Source organism: Carcharhinus amblyrhynchos, chromosome 2, assembly GCF_965287045.1.
Source record: "Carcharhinus amblyrhynchos chromosome 2, sCarAmb.v2.hapA, whole genome shotgun sequence".
NCBI classification, from domain to species: Eukaryota; Metazoa; Chordata; class Chondrichthyes; order Carcharhiniformes; family Carcharhinidae; genus Carcharhinus; species Carcharhinus amblyrhynchos.
In genome coordinates this window covers 127412387-127428888 of record NC_137325.1, presented here as the reverse complement: position 1 = coordinate 127428888, position 16502 = coordinate 127412387, and the positions used below count along the sequence as shown (strand labels likewise).

The 16502-nt window shown below is 41.9% G+C and overlaps 1 protein-coding gene across 4 annotated transcripts in view; it reads left to right on the top strand.

Moving 5' to 3' along the window:
• wdr37 (WD repeat domain 37) overlaps positions 1 to 16502 on the top strand; it is a 141604-nt gene that overhangs the window by 100756 nt on the left and 24346 nt on the right. For all 4 annotated transcript variants that reach the window (XM_080212547.1, XM_080212544.1, XM_080212549.1 and 1 more), the window contains one exon: positions 787 to 928. In XM_080212547.1, the coding sequence (XP_080068673.1) occupies positions 787 to 928 (142 nt within the window). The remainder of the gene's footprint in view (positions 1 to 786; positions 929 to 16502) is intronic.

The following is a 16502-nucleotide window of genomic DNA, read 5'->3' as shown; positions in this document are numbered from 1 at the left end:
GATGCCTCCCCCCTGCCCGTGCCAAATCCCCACCAGGTGATCCATTTTGTTATGCTTTGTGTTTTGAAACTGAGGTAGACTGAGAGCTGACATTTTAAGAAGAATTTCCTACACCACATGACTCCACAGTAAGGAACACTATCTACGCAGTTCCCATTCATTAGATCAGAACAGAACTTCATGCCATTTCTTGAGGGGGCTTTCTTCACAAAGTGTGTGCTTTCTGACAATCTGCGGGTAGCAGTTGTAAAACACGAATCACATAAGCAAGAAGATGACGGCGAGAAACTGATAGGTATATAGATATTGCTTTTGTAATATTTAGTAATGCGAGCCAATTTAGTAGAGTACATTCTGTGTCAAGTATTTTACGTGATTTAACTTTTTAAAAAATGTTGCAATTCATCCCCCTTGAAACCTGTGTCAAGCTGTGGAATTCTTTGAATTCAGAATGTTTCCAGAATGGTTAATGCGTTCTTTGATTTTTTTTCCCTGAATTCTGTCGTCTTGTCTGCTAAATGATATTTCTATTCTGGAAATTCTTTAATATTGAGACGCATGGCTTCAGCCAGTAAGCAGAGATAATGTCAATTTGATAACGTTTGTTTCTGCATCTAAACCGACGGTCAAGAACACACATTGGTGATTTCCGAAAGAAATGGGTATGAGATGTGAACTTGGCTGCGGCTTGCTTGGGATTTTAAAAGATAAGCAAGTACAACTTTGATTTCATATTGTGAAAATAAATTGATAGCGCAATCTATCTTGCTTCTTCCTCCTTGTCAGGACATGACCAAGAATTAACCCATTGTTGTACTCACCCGACCCAGCGCCTTGTGGTAACATCGTCACGTGACACCACCTTCCGTCTCTGGGATTTTCGAGACCCTTCAATACACTCGGTGAATGTCTTTCAGGGTCACACAGAGTGAGTGTCGTGAGATTTTTAATCTTTTAGTGGCCTCCTGTCATATTTCTCTTGCAAACCTAAAGACTGTGTGGGATATTTGTTTTTGCTTTGGTTCCAAAACCGCAGGGTAAAAATGCACCTCGAGATGCCCTGGCCACATCTTTTTGGGCTGGGTAAATTACATTAATTAAGTTTTTCTTGGGTGGTTGTAGACCATTACCATGTAGCCATGGAAAATGTTGATGAGTAACCAGCTTATTCTGAGAATGTTAGTGTTTTGTTTATTCCATGACCTTCTCAGCATCCACTTTGTAAAGTCATTCAGAATCCAAAATAATCTTGACCTTTTAAATTGGACCGATGCTTTTGCTTTACTGTTATGTATTTTTTTTCAACCTTGGAAGAGTCATTAATCAAAATCTTATATTGCCAATTGATAATCAAAGTTCATGTATCTTTTGGGGATAGCTTTCTATTAGGTCAAATGGCTTTGAGCGCTGATTTTGTTTTGCTTCATTTTGGTGTTGAATTTTTGTCTCCATTTGTATAGTTGGTGACATTTGTTTTCTTTTGGGGGTTGTTGAGGGGTGCATGAGTTTTAGAAATGACATGAACCACAGCCACTGATTTATAATGCTATCCATGCAGACAGTAATGGGGAGGAAATTGCTGTGGTTATCCACTGGTTAGAACCAGTAAATTGCTCATTTACTTGAAAAAGCTGATTCTGTTTGGGTTGCTATCATTTCTGCAGAATAAATTCCATGTGCATGCAGCATACACTACTTATGTTGTCTTTGATAATGTATACAACAAGTAATCCATTAATATTCATAACTGTTTTTATACTTCCTGTTCTGCAGTCTATTTCCCATGCCAGCATATTTATTCAAGCAATTATCTTTTTAGTTTGAATGGCATTTTCAGAGATTTAAAAAAAGGCCTACATATTGTTCTGTGCCTTTTGAATAGCACTTATCTTAATTGTAAAAAGCAACTGCTCAGAGATGAGCCATTTGCTTGGTAGGATTACATTATTATCATTTTTGCCGAGTTGCTTTTGGGAGTTTAGAAAAAAAATTGTTTTGTCATCTTGACTGGTTGGTTGCGTCTCCCTCAGACCTGATGTGGACCAGACTGGAAGATTATGGAACAGAAATCTTGGATCTTATTCAGCATTTCTCAGCAAGATTTGCTCTCTAATCCACCTTGCTTAAGGCAAGGGGCTGGACAGAATGGAGCTCCACTCTTTAATAATCATGATGTAGTTCAAGATCAGCATTGAGAGTGGTATAAGCAGAGCAAAGCCCAAATCAATAGATTAGAAAAGAGTATATTAGGAGGAAGTGAGGCTGGAACTACAGAAGGTGAACCTGGAGAAAATCTTCAAAAATAGAAAAACAGAAAGGCAATGGGAATTTTTTTTAAAGGGCTGATTAATAGAGTTCAAACGGTAATATATCCCACTTAAAGACAAGCTAATTGTGATGAATTACACCACGATGAATGAACAGAAGGGAAAATTGAATCTGAAGAAAAAGATATGCAAGGGATTGAATACCGAAGGAGAGGAGAGCAAAAGAGAACATGAGAAACTTAGAAACAAAGTTTTTAAAACCATCAGGAAGGCAAAATAAATCACAAAATCAAATTGTCGTGCAAGTTATAAAGAAATAATAAATTGTTTTACAGATGGGAAGTAACAAAAGGAAGATGAAAAGAGGGATGGGGGTCACGAAAGAATGAGCAAGATAGACCAGAACAAAGCAACATTGAATAAACACTTCAACTTAGCTTTTTGCTGAAGATAACAGAATAGATGCTTCGTTCCTGAAAGAGCTTAAAAAGAATATTAATAGAGCTGGGATAGAAAGGCAGAAAGGTAATTGACCAATTAGCAAAACTGATGAAAGGACAAAGCCTCCAGGTGATATATACACACCCATGTGTACTATGGAAACTGGGGAGGAGATAGCAGCGATGTGAGTTTGTATTTAGTCCATAGAGAGGAGAAAATGTCTAATAAACAGCTAATGTTCTCTCCATATACGAAAGCATAGACAGAAAATAAAGCCTGAGAGTTGTAAACCAGGCAGCTGAGTGTCCGTGATTGGAAAGACATTGGAATATGTATTAGACTGAGTTGTAGATCACCTGGAACCGGATTATTCAACCTGTTTGCTGAGGGGTGCACTTGACTTTTTTTTTCTCATTCAAGGGCCCAATGAGCAAATTTCAGAAAGATAGTTTGGCACAATATTAAACATGAATTTCAAAAGAAGTTGAGGTATGGAGGGAAAAAAGAACTTACTGAGCAAAACAAAAACAATTTCAAAGCAAGAAATTAATGATTTTTTAAAAACGAGTAATTAATAAAGATGACCACAAGAGTCTGTGTTGTTATATCTGGCTGTTCCCAGTCTCAGGGTGCTCACTCACTTACCATCACCTACCATGTAAGTGGAAGAGAATCTGTCTTGATGTGGCCCGGGAGTGATCTGACATGGGCGCGCTTTTTCAAAATTTTTTCCAACTGCGCACGCGCAGTTCAGAGCTCTGATCGTTTTGGGTGCGCTAAGCCCTGCCCACAGTACGAATGGGACTTTTTTTTTTCAGGCTGAGTGCGTCTGAGGTGGGGGGTGGGGGGCTGAAAGCAGATTCCCAAGTCGGATCTGAATTGTGCCTAGATTCAGCACTTAGAATGAAAATGGTAAAATCAGGCCCTCTGTCCCTTGCACCCGCTCGCTCCCTGTCCCCGGGGTCTGCCCGCTCATGTTTGGGACTTTTGGAGATTAGTATTGCGAGGAGGGGGTTCAAGGTGGCTGTAAAAATACCCAATGTTCTTTCTGTTCTCCCTGTTGAACGCTCCAGCTATCTAGCTCCTACCACTAGGTAGGACTACCACCACCACCACTATCCTGACTCCTGTAATCCTTTAGGATGCCTCGTCTTCTCCAGAATATTTGGGTAATTTGAATATCACAATGAGGCTGCATTACTTCATTTTGACAACTATTCTATTTTTCGTTCATTTAGGTTAGATTTCCCAGGCTGAAGGAAATCTGGTTAGTGACAAAGGAAAGGGCTGAATCCATAATGTTCCTGTCTTGCTTGTGTACCAGGAGAGATAGCTTTATTTCCGGTGGATGCAGCAAGCTACCCAATAAAACCTACTCCTTCCACCCTGTGATCTATTTCCTGTCCACCTTTGGACTGACTCCCCTTACATCTGGCCATCATTGGATTCCTCTACCCTCACGAGGATGTATCTCATTCTTCCAGTGCACATATCTGCTCCTGTGGTCTTCAGTCTTGTGAAGCAGGTCTCCAGCCTGTCAATCAGGCTGTTTGTGCAGGTTAGAAATGTATGCTGGAAGGCTGACATCGGGCAGATGGAATGGGAGATGACTCATGGGGTATCGACCTCAGGAGTGGAGTGGATTGTTTCTGAACTGTGTAGTATATGTAAGTGCACGTAAGCTCTATTCGTGGAAAAGACTCACTTTGAATTCTGCCATCTGCCTTTAGTCCATCTCATCAAGGAAAATAGTTCAGCTAAAAGTTACGCTGTAGGCATTTGTGAAGACTCTGGTAGTGCTACCTGAGCAGCAGTACTCCCTATTGTAGCCATCACAAGAAGAGGAGTAAAGGCAAAGAAAATCCATGGAAATGCCAAAAGATTCATCAATATAAATCATCTGTAACCTAATTTATTAATTTTTTGATTTTTCTTTTGCTGTTCTTTAAAGGCATTTTCCCAGCATGGTAGTTGACTTGAATCCAATTAACAAAGTTTTAGTGTCAATTACAACAGGGTACAGATTCAAGGTGAGAAGGGAAAAGTTTAAGGGAGATGTGCCAGGGGAATTCTTCATGCAGAGAATGATTGGTGCCTAGAACACGCTGCCAGAGGTGGTGGTGGAAGCAGGCACATTAGCAACATTTGAGAGGCATCTGGATGAGTACATGAATAGGGAGGGATTAGAGGGATATGGTCTGAGTAAGGGCAGAAGGTTTTTTTTTAGTTAGGGCATCATGTTTGGCACAGGGCCTGTTCCTGTCCTGTACTTTTCTTTGTTCTTGTGCCTTGGGAAAGTGTTGCAATATCTTGACCAGCTGAAGGAAATAATTGAATTCTAATGTATAGTTCAGAATCTCTTTTCATGGCAAATTGGAGATTGAATAAATACTGACACAGATGTTGATGTTACTTTACAGAAGCTGCTATATGCGGCTTTGTCTGCATAAACGGACTATGAATCATTGTTGGTGTTTGTGGAATGTATTTATGTTCCTAAGCTCTGAGTAACTTCCTCATTCCCTCAGTCGTTCTGCACCAGTCCAGAAAACTGCAAACTATAGGCTTGGAGAAAGATTATTAGAGGGAAAAGTGTGATTTTTAGTAAAGCGAGTTGACCTTTTAATATTCTAAACCCTTTTAAAATGAATCGCAGTGATCTTAAGTTGGTAACCAACTGTTAGAAATATAGACATCGTGAATTAAGCAGTGTTGGAAGAGGACAAAGTATCTCCAAGAGAAGAGTAGATTGTTCAAACGTTCATTCGCCATTCCTCTTTCGAGCTGACCCAACTTATTAAAAAAAAGGCACGTTGATTATTCACTCAACTGGAGTAATCTAAATTTAAAACTAGATGCAATGTTGTCAAAGGTGAATGGGGGGGTATAAAGGAATTAAAAGAAAAACATTTAACTACCCCCAAACATTTAACTACCCCCAAATTTAACTAACCCCCAACAGAAGTGGCAACTCTTTTCGAATTCCATAAGATAATCATTGCTGTTTTCTGAAACTGTGTTTTATATCTGCCTCTGGGGTTCTCTTCCAAATGCCTGGCTGCATTGACTCAGTAAGAAGTCTCACAACACCAGGTGAAAATCCAACAGGTTTATTTGATAGTAAACTCATCAGGTGAGTGCCTCTATCCAGTAGATGGAGCTATTAATCCAGATATTTAGCTGCCACTAACAATGCTTAAGGTCAAATTTGCAAATGGCATTTTCTATTCTGTTGTTAACAGTACAATAATTGATTTTTTTTGAACATATTAAATGGGGATATTAAGATTTCTTATTCCAGACATATGATAAATATATTCAAAAAAATAGCCTATTGTAGTATCTCCAAGAGAAAATTATATTGTTCAAACTTTCTGCACTGTTTGTAATTAGTCCTGACCCAAAGCATAAAAAGCAAATGAAAAGTTGATTTATTCACTCAACTGGAATAATCTAAATTTAGAGGAGGCCATTCAGCCCTTCATGATGTGCTGCTTCTTTCGAAACAGCTAGGTACTTAGTCCCAATCCACTACTCTTTCCCTTCAGAGCCCTGCAGTTTTCTCCATTTCATGTAAATACGAAATTCCCTTTCCTACTTCCACCAACCCCTCAGACAGTGTGCTCCAGATTCAATTCACTGCTGACAAATCCTTCTCATTTCTCTCCTTGTATTTAAATAGAACCTATTACAACCTCAATGTTCCCCAAAGCACTTTACAGCCAATTAAATATTTTTTGAAGTGAAGTCACTGTTCCGTTTAATGTCTCATCAGAAAGATGCCACCTCCAACATTGCAGCAATTCCTCATTACTCTGTTGAACTTGTCATCTCAAATTATGCGCTCGAGTCTCTGGAGTTAGACTCTGATCTTTTGCCATGACTGAACTAAAACTGATCAAATTAGGGAAACTGACCCATTTTATTGTTCCATAACAAGAATCCTCTGCGCAAGAGAGCCATGAGTAGGATTCTTTGGCTGCGCTCGCCCCAAAACTGGAGAATCCCATCTGAGGTCATTGCATATTTGCATGGTTCCTTCCTCTTCTACAATTCCTGTGGCGGGTGGGATGGGAGAACTCCCCATCCCTTCCCCCATGTCTTTACTACAGGCTAAACTATCTCCTAGAATCCAATATATATTTTATATATTTTATATATATTATATATATATATATATAATCCAGACTATACGTCGGACATCGATAGGAGTTGGACATCGATAGGAGTTATAAGGAGATAGTCACTTCTAGAAATGAGTCTTGGGTAAATGCCAGGAAGAGGGGAAAGAAGCAATTGGGGGGACAATCCCCTAGGGCTGTTCCCCTCCAAAATAGGTTTTCGGTCCTGGAGGCTACAGTTGAGGAGGAATCAACTGGAGATAGCCAAAGGGAGCAGGTCTCTGGGGGTGAGCCTATTGTGAAAGCTCAGGTGGTTAGGGAATGTAAAAGATTGGGCCTAGTGATTGGGGACTCCACAGTTAGGGGGACGGATAGGAGAGTCGGAAGTAATGGTAGGGACTCAGGGCTGGTGTGTTGCCTCCCAGGGACTGGGGTCCGGGATGTATCGGAGAGGCTATTCAGGACTCTTAGGGGAGAGGGAGATCAACCCCAAGTCATAGTTCATGTGGGGACGCATGACATAGGGAGGTTAAGGGAAGGGGATATTAAGCAGAAATTTATGGAGTTGGGGTGGAAACTAAAGGCCAAGTCAGAAAGAGTGGTTATCTCCGGACTCTTGCCTGTGCCACGGGATAGTTTAGAGCGGAATAGAGAGAGGGAAAGTTTGAACTCGTGGCTGAGGGGATGGTGCAGGAGGGAGGGGTTCAGGTACTTGAGCAGTTGGGGCTCATTCTGGGGAAGGTGGGACCTCTACAAGAGTGATGGTCTGCACCTGAATCAGAGGGGATCCAATATCCTGGGGGGTAAATTTGCAAAGGCTATGCAGGGAGGTTTAAACTGATTCGGAGGGGGGGTGGGATCCTGAGTAGAGGGGGTGAAAGTGAGGGGGGCATAGATGGGGACTGCAATGCACGGCATCGTGGGGGTGGGGCGGAGCAGGGTTTGAAATAGAACATAGAACATAGAACACTACAGCACAAACAGGCCCTTTGGCCCACGAGTTGTGCCGATCACATCAACACCTACCAACCTACAGACCTATCTATAACCCTCAATCTCATTAAACCCCATATACTCATCCAGAAGTCTTTTAAAAGACCCCAGCGAGTTCGCCTCCACCACCACTGACGGCAGCCGATTCCATTCACTCACCACCCTCTGAGTGAAAAACTTACCCCTAACATCACTTCTGAACCTCCCTCCCCGCACCTTAAATCTGTGTCCTCTCGTAGCAACCATTTCAACCTGGGGAAATAGCCTCTGAGAGTCCACCCTATCTATTCCTCTCAACATTTTGTAAACTTCTATCAGGTCGCCTCTCAACCTTCGTCTCTCCAGGGAAAAGAGTCCCAGCTCCCTCAACCTAACTTCATAAGGCATGCCTCCCAGTCCAGGCAACATCCTTGTAAATCTCCTCTGTACCCTCTCAATAGCTTCTACATCTTTCCTATAGTGAGGCGACCAGAACTGCGCACAATACTCTAAATGAGGCCTGACAAGGGTCTTATAAAGTTGCAGCATTACCTCCCGACTCCTAAACTCAATCCCTCGATTAATGAAGGCCAGTACACCATACGCCTTCTTGACCACCTCCTCCACCTGCGAGGCCGATTTAAGAGTCCTGTGGACCCGGACCCCAAGATCCTTCTGCTCTTCAACACTACTCAGACTTCTGCCCTTGATAGTGTACTCGTTCATCCCGTTGGTTCTGCCAAAATGGACGACTACACATTTATCCGCGTTGAAGTCCATCTGCCACTTCTCCGCCCAGTCCTGCATCCTATCTATGTCCTGCTGCAACTTTTGGCATCCTTCCAGACCATCCACAACACGACCAACCTTCGTGTCATCAGCGAACTTACTTACCCATCCCTCCACTTCCTCATCCAGGTCATTTATGAAAATGACAAACAACAAGGGTCCCAGAACAGATCCTTGAGGCACTCCGCTGGTGACTGACCTCCATTCAGAAAAAGCCCCATCCACAACCACTCTCTGCCTTCTGCAGGCAAGCCAGTTCTGGATCCACAAGGCCAAAGGCCCTTGGATCCCATGGCCTCTCACCTTCTCAAGAAGTCTTGCATGGGGGACCTTATCAAACGCCTTGCTGAAGTCCATGTACACTACGTCCACGGCACTTCCTTCGTCAATGTGTTCAGTCACATTATCGAAGAACTCAACTAGGCTTGTAAGGCACGACCTGCCCTTGACAAATCCATGCTGACTATTCCTGATCATGTCAAACCTCTCCAAATGTTCGTAAATCTTGTCCCTCAGAAGCCTCTCCATCAGCTTACCAACCACTGAGGTTAGACTCACCGGTTGGTAATTTCCCGGGCTATCTCTGTTCCCTTTCTTGAAAATAGGAACTACATCCGCAATCCTCCAATCCTCCGGAACCTCTCCTGTCTCTATTGACGACGCAAAGATCATCGCCAGGGGCTCTGCAATCTCTTCCCTCGCCTCCCACAGTATCCTAGGGTACATCCCATCTGGTCCCGGCGACTTATCTACCTTGATGGAATTCAAAAGTTCCAACACATCCTCCTCCTTAATATTCACGTACTCAATCCTTTCCATCTGCTGGAAATCCATAACAAAATCTCCCAGATCGGCTTCCACTGTGAATACTGAGGCGAAGTACTCGTTAAGCACCTCTGCCATTTCTTCTGGTTCCACACAAACCTTTCCCCCCTCACCTTTTATCGGTCCTATCCCTTCTCTTCTTATCCTTTTACCTTTCACATATTTATAGAAGGCCTTGGGATTCTCCTTAATCTTACCCGCCAAGGTCTTCTCATGACCCCTTCTGGCTCTCCTAATTTCCCTTTTAAGTTCCCTCCTACAGTCCTTATACTCCTCAAGATCTTTAACCTCTCCTAATTCCCTGAACCTCTTGTACACCTTCCTTTTCCTCCTGACTAGGTTCAACACAGCCTTTGTGCACCACGGTTCCCTCGACCTACCAAAACCCCCATGTCTCATCGGAACGTTGTCATTCAGAGCTCCAGACACACATTCCTTGAATATCTGCCACCTTCCTTCAGTACTTTTCCCTAAGAACGCCTCCTTCCAGTTTATTTGTCCAAGTAACTTCCTGACTTCTTCGTATCTCCCCTTACCCCAGACAAACACCTTCCTAGCCTGCCTGATCCTATCTCGTTCCAACGCAATTGTGAAGGAGATAGAATTATGGTCACCATTTCCAAGATGCTCTCCTACCGAAAGATCCATCACCTGCCCTGTGTATACTTTAATGCGAGGAGTATTCGCAATAAAGTGGATGAACTTGCAGCGTGGATCAGTACCTGGGACTTTGATGTTGTGGCCATTTCAGAGACATGGATAGAGCAGGGTCAGGAATGGTTGTTGCAGGTTCCGGGGTTCAAATGCTTCAATTGGAGCAGAGAAGGAGGTAGAAGGGGGGGAGGGGTAGCATTATTAGTCAAGGATTGTATCACAGTGTCAGAGAGGAAGTTTGATGAGGACTTGTCTGTTGAGGTAGTATGGGCGGAGATTAGAAATAGGAGAGGAGAGGTCACCCTGTTGGGAGTCTTTTATAGACCTCCTAAAAGTTCTGGAGAGGTTGAGGAAAGGATTGCGGAGACGATCCTGGTTAGGAGTGAAAGTAAAAGGGTAATTGTTATGGGGGACTTTAACTTTAACTTTAATAATATTGATTGGAATAGCTATAGCTCTAGCTCGTTAGAGGGGTCAGTTCTTGTACAAAGCGTGCAGGAAGGTTTTTTGACTCAGTATGTAGATAGGCCAACTAGAGGTGAGGCTATATTGGATTTGGTGCTGGGAAATGAGCCAGACCAGGTGCTAGACTTGGAAGTTGGTGTGCATTTTGGTGATAGTGACCACAATTCGGTTACGTTCACCTTAGTGATGGAAAGGGATAGGTGTGAACCTTGGGTCAGTAGTTTTAGCTGGTGGAAGGGTAATTATGAGGCTATTAGGAGAGAATTAGGAAGCATAGGTTGGACTAGGAGACTACAGGGTCTGGGAACGTCCGAAATGTGGAGTTTTTTCAAGGAGCAGCTACTGCGAGTCCTTGATATGTATGTCCCTGTCAGGCAAGGAGGAATTGGTCGAGCTAGGGAACCGTGGTGCACTAAAAAAGTTGATTCGCTGGTTAAAAAGAAAAAGGAGGCTTATGTTCAGATGAGACTTGAGGTCTCAGGTAGTGCACTAGAAAGCTTTAGATTGGCTAGGAGGGAGTTGAAGAGTGAGTTAAGAAGGGCTAAAAGAGGACATGAGAAGACTTTGGCTGATAGGATTAAGGAGAATCCTAAGGCGTTCTGTAGATATGTTAAGAACAGAAGGTTGGTTAGGGCAAGATTGGGGCCAGTTACAGACAGCAGAGGGAAGTTGTGTGTGGAACCGGAAGAGATTGGAGAGGCATTGAACCAATGTTTCTCTTCGGTGTTCACGCAGGGGGACATAAATGTAGCTGAGGAGAACACTGGGTTACAGGGGTGTAAACTAGACAGTATTGCAGTTGATAGGGGGATGTGCTGGATATTCTTGAGGGTTTGAAAATAGATAAGTCCCGTGGGCCGGACGGGATTTATCCTAGGATTCTCTGGGAGGCAAGAGAGGCGATTGCAGAGCCTCTGGCTCTGATCTTCAGGTCGTCGTTGGTCTCAGGTATAGTGCCGGAAGATTGGAGGATAGCGAATGTTGTCCCATTGTTTAAGAAGGGGAACAGAGACTTCCCCGGGAATTATAGACCGGTGAGTCTTACTTCTGTGTGGGCAAAGTTTTAGAAAAAAATTATTAGGGATAGGATTTATAGTTATTTGGAGAGTAATGAATTGATTGGAGATAGTCTATATGGTTTTGTAGCGGGTAGGTCGTGCCTTACTAACCTTATTGAGTTTTTTGAGAAAGTGACCAAAGAGGTGGATGGGGGTAAGGCAGTTGACGTATATATGGATTTTAGTAAGGCGTTTGATAAGGTTCACCATGGAAGGCTTCTGCAGAAAATGCAGATGTATGGGATTGGGGGTAATCTAGGTAATTGAATCAGGAATTGGCTAGCAGATAGGAGACAGAGGGTGGTGGTTGATGGTAAGTATTCGTCATGGAGTTCAGTTACGAGTGGTGTGCCTCAGGGATCTGTTTTGGGGCCACTGCTGTTTGTAATTTTTATTAATGATCTGGATGAGGGTATAGTTGGGTGGATTAGTAAATTTGCTGATGACACCAAAGTCGGAGGTGTGGTAGATAGTGAGGAAGGGTGTCATAGTTTGCAGGGAGACTTGGACAGGTTGCAGAGCTGGGCCGAGAGGTGGTGGATGGAGTTTAATACGGAGAAGTGTGAGGTAATTCACTTTGGTAGGAATAACAGATGTGTCGAGTATAGGGCTAATGGGAGGACTCTGAATAGTGTGGATGAACAGAGGGATCTAGGTGTATGTGTACATAGATCCCTGAAAGTTGGGAATCAAGTAGATAAGGTTGTTAAGAAGGCATACAGTGTCTTGGCGTTTATTGGTAGGGGGATTGAATTTAGGAGCCACAGCGTCATGTTGCAACTGTACAAAACTCTGGTGCGGCCGCACTTGGAGTATTGTGTGCAGTTCTGGTCCCCACATTATAGGAAGGATGTGGAGGCTTTGGAGAGGGTGCAGAGGAGGTTTACCAGGATGTTGCCTGGTATGGAGGGGAGGTCCTATGAGGAGAGACTGAGGGATTTGGGGTTGTTTTCGTTAGAAAGAAGGCGGCTAAGAGGGGATCTTATTGAAACATATAAGATGATTAGAGGTTTAGATAGGGTGGACAGTGATAGCCTTTTTCCTCGGATGGAGAAAGCTAGCACGAGGGGGCATGGCTTTAAATTAAGGGGGGGTAGTTATAGGACGGATGTCAGGGGTAGGTTCTTTACCCAGAGGGTGGTGAGGGATTGGAATGCCCTGCCTGCTGCAGTTGTAAATGTGCCTAGTTTGGGGGCGTTTAAGAGATCCGTGGATAGGTTTATGGATGGAAAGGGATTGGTTTAGGTTAGAGGGTCATTGTTTTTTAACTGGTCGGCGCAACATCGTGGGCCGAAGGGCCTGTTCTGCGCTGTAATGTTCTGTGTTCTATACACTTGAGTATTCTATTTCTGTTTCATGCATCAAAATACCCGGCAGCTGTTTTGAAGACAAGCAGCTGACAGAGTTGGTTCCAAAGCATATACCAGCTAAATGACCAAAGCAACTTTAAAAAGAAGACAGTTCAATTCCAAAATGCTGTTGTTTCACATTCTGCTCTTTTTATGCGGCCGAGAGAGTAAAGTGGAAGTGTTGCTGACATTTGTTTGGAAAACCCATAATTCTATAATCAGGAGTACCTGTTCTATTATTTATCAGTAGTTTGAATGAAGGTGGACCCACAACAGAGCCAAGCGTCATTACTAAACAATTGAAAACTGAGCTAATTTTCACTTGTTACTGAGGTCTGATTACTCACAAGTCACAATAATTGTGATACTGTAACATCTGACTGAGTTGACATTACATGAGCACATTGTTCGTGCAAAATGGTTATAAAATATCGGCTTTGCTTGCTAAATCAGTACAAGATAATAAGTCAATAATGCAGCGTTGGGTAGCATCTAAGCTTAGATTTGTTCCAGTCCCCAGAGAGCTGTACCGAAAAATGGATCCATAACAGAAAGATGTGATTAAAAATGGATAGATAAACCCACCAGCCTTTGCCTGGTAATGATGCTTGGTAAAGTTCCACAAAGACCTTCTGTTGGTCCCCCATCATTCAGACTATTGATAAATAATATGGTGCAGGTACAACAGATTATAGAATTGTGGAATTACAGTAGAAAAGGCATTTTGATGTATCATAACTGTGCTGATACTAGCTTTTCAGTCGCAGTTGTCAGTGTGGTTCCATTCCTCTGTCTTTTCCTTGTGCATCTGAATTATTTTTGAACATTTTCATCATGTTACAATTTCTGTCTCAACAGTAACCCTGTTATAAAGCATTTCTATTAATACTCTAAAAGAAAAAAAAATTGTGACCAATGCTGCAAACCATTCTCAATATTCAAAAAATGAACAATTAATTCCTTTTACTGCCATTTTATCTCCGTGATTAACATGTCCAAAGTACAACCTTTAACATAGAGTAACCAATATTATTTCACAATGGCAGAATTCAAAAAGTTGTGCAGCCCTTTGACCCAGACTGGAAGGCTGAGTGTCTTGAGAGCTGAGTAACATTCTTGGTCAGATAGGAGATGAATGGGACTGAGTGCAGGAAAGAGTTTTACAAGCTGGAATTATGTGGCATGGTGACACAGTGGTTAGCACTACTGCCTCACAGTGCCAGGGAGCTGGGTTTGATTCCCGTCTTGGGTCACTGTCTGTGTGGAGTTTGCATGTTCTCCCCGTGTCTGCGTGGGTTTCCTCTGGTTGCTCCAGTTTTCTCCCACAGAGTAAGAGGTCAATAAAGATGCGGTGGTGGACATTTAACGGGATATTTCAGATGTCATAGAATATATGCGGTCCAACGAGAAAGAAAAATTCCAGGGGGAGGACCAATCATCTGTGGTTAAGTAAAAAAAAATTAAAGAAAGTTTTAAACTTAAAGATAGAGGTTTCCTGTGGGTTCTCCGGTTTCTTCCCACAATCTGAAAGACGTGCTGGTTAGGTGCATTGGCCAGGCTGAATCTCCCTCAGTGTACCCGAACAGTCACTGGAGTGTGACAACTAAGGGATTTTCACAGTAACTTCATTGCAGGGTTAATGCAAGTCTACTTGTGACATTAATAAATAAACTTAAAACTTTAAACCTTAGAACTTTTATGCAAGAAGGGTATTATACTCTGTGGAAGTGACAAGAGCACATACAAAGGTTTCAGTGTGGAGGGGGGTGAATTATGATTTAGGAATTTTATTTTATCTGGGCTTAATGTCATCCCCTTTCATTCCCATCTAATCTGAAGTATGCTTTAGCCTGAAATAAAGAAAAGGTGCTGGAAATACGCGGGTTCAGGTCTGGCAGCATCTAGCAACTTCTTCAGCATTGCAAAAGTCATATTACACTGAAATTGTTAACTCTATTTTTCTCTCCAATGCTGCCAAAATGCTGCTGTGTATTCCCAGTATTTTTTTCATTTTCAATTCGGATTTCCAGAATCTACAGTATTTTTGTTTTATTTAACCTGCCTGATATCTAGGAAAGCAACACTGTGAGGTCCATGAGTTGGTACTGTGGTAAGGATTTCCTGTTCACGAGCTTACTGTAAAGTGCCATGTGCTGTTTCTAAATCTCCACTCTCTGGTAGGCAGATTGAATATGCTCTTAAATAGATTGAAATGCAAGCTCGTTACCGAGAGGCAGCTAGTTAATGAAGAACAGGTAAGTGAACAGTACTGGCTGAAGCGCAGAATATTTACAAAGTTAGCTTCTCTTCACAATCAATCAAAACTATTTGATTTAACTTTCAGCGCACCTGGATCCCAGGAAACCGTTTTCAATTCCTATGCAGTGAATGCTCTTTCACAATCTCACAATCCTATGTAAAGCTTGTTTTTTTTTAACATTGAAAGACACCATATAAATACAAGTTGTTGCTTTTGTGGTGAGGTATATTGTTCAGAGTCTCTGAAAGGAGCAGGTTTGATGGAACAATTAACCTCTTCTCATTCTGTACCCTCTCTGCTGTGCTGTAAATGAAGGAAATCGGACTTGATTGACATTTTGGCACTTGGTCATTCAATGGATTATATGCTTGGGAAATTGAGGTTTTAGGTAGGGCACTAAGTTTTTTTGTGTATGATTTAGAGTAGTGTACTCCCACTGACAGATGCACTTAATGAACTGATTGAACCCAGGCGAAGTGAAAATCTGGTCTATATTTGTGCAAATAGTAAATGTATCCTTGCAGGCATTTTAAGATAACTGTTGGTGTAGTCCCTCTTAAAGTAAAATGGATATAGTTAGAAAGAAGCCAGTGTCAATTTTACAAAACCTGTCTTTAAATAGTGGATAAAAACAAATTACTGCGGATGCTGGATTCTGAAACCAAAAGAGAAAATGCCTGTCTTTAAATTGGTTATTTTTATTTGTGTTTCAAACAGCATAATATATGATGCTCTGTTAACGCAAGTGAGAAAAATAAATAATTCCAAAACTTGTCAGTTCATTGGTGCTGACTTCACGAAAACCTGTATGTAAGAGTAAGTTATTTTATAGAGAATGGCTTTTTAAAAATTAAAAATTCATCCATTCTACTTGGGTAAATGAATTTTAGTAGCAAATCATTTTGCAATTGATTTTGAAATAAGATATTGATGCAGCTTAGAAGGGTATTGTAATTGCTGAAGGTAATTATCATATCGGAGTTGGTAGTAGAATCAGTAAATAGGACTGTGAGCTTTTTTTTTGAAGAAGCAATCTCTTTATAATTTTATCTGCTTCCTTTGTTGAAACCTTTGACCTTGAGGACCTTCCTTGGTTCAGCCAACTTTTTCATGTCACCAATTGCCAGGAAAAGTAGAAAAATGACTTTTTAAACAAAAAAAAAGCTGCCCATGTAAAGGAAATGAAATTGCATGGATTTCTTCATAGATGTACTTCTGATTTTGCTGTTCAAAGCTTATAGTCCAAAATAAGTACAATTCTGCTTGTACTTTTACAGTGTTTTTTAAAAAAATTACTTTAG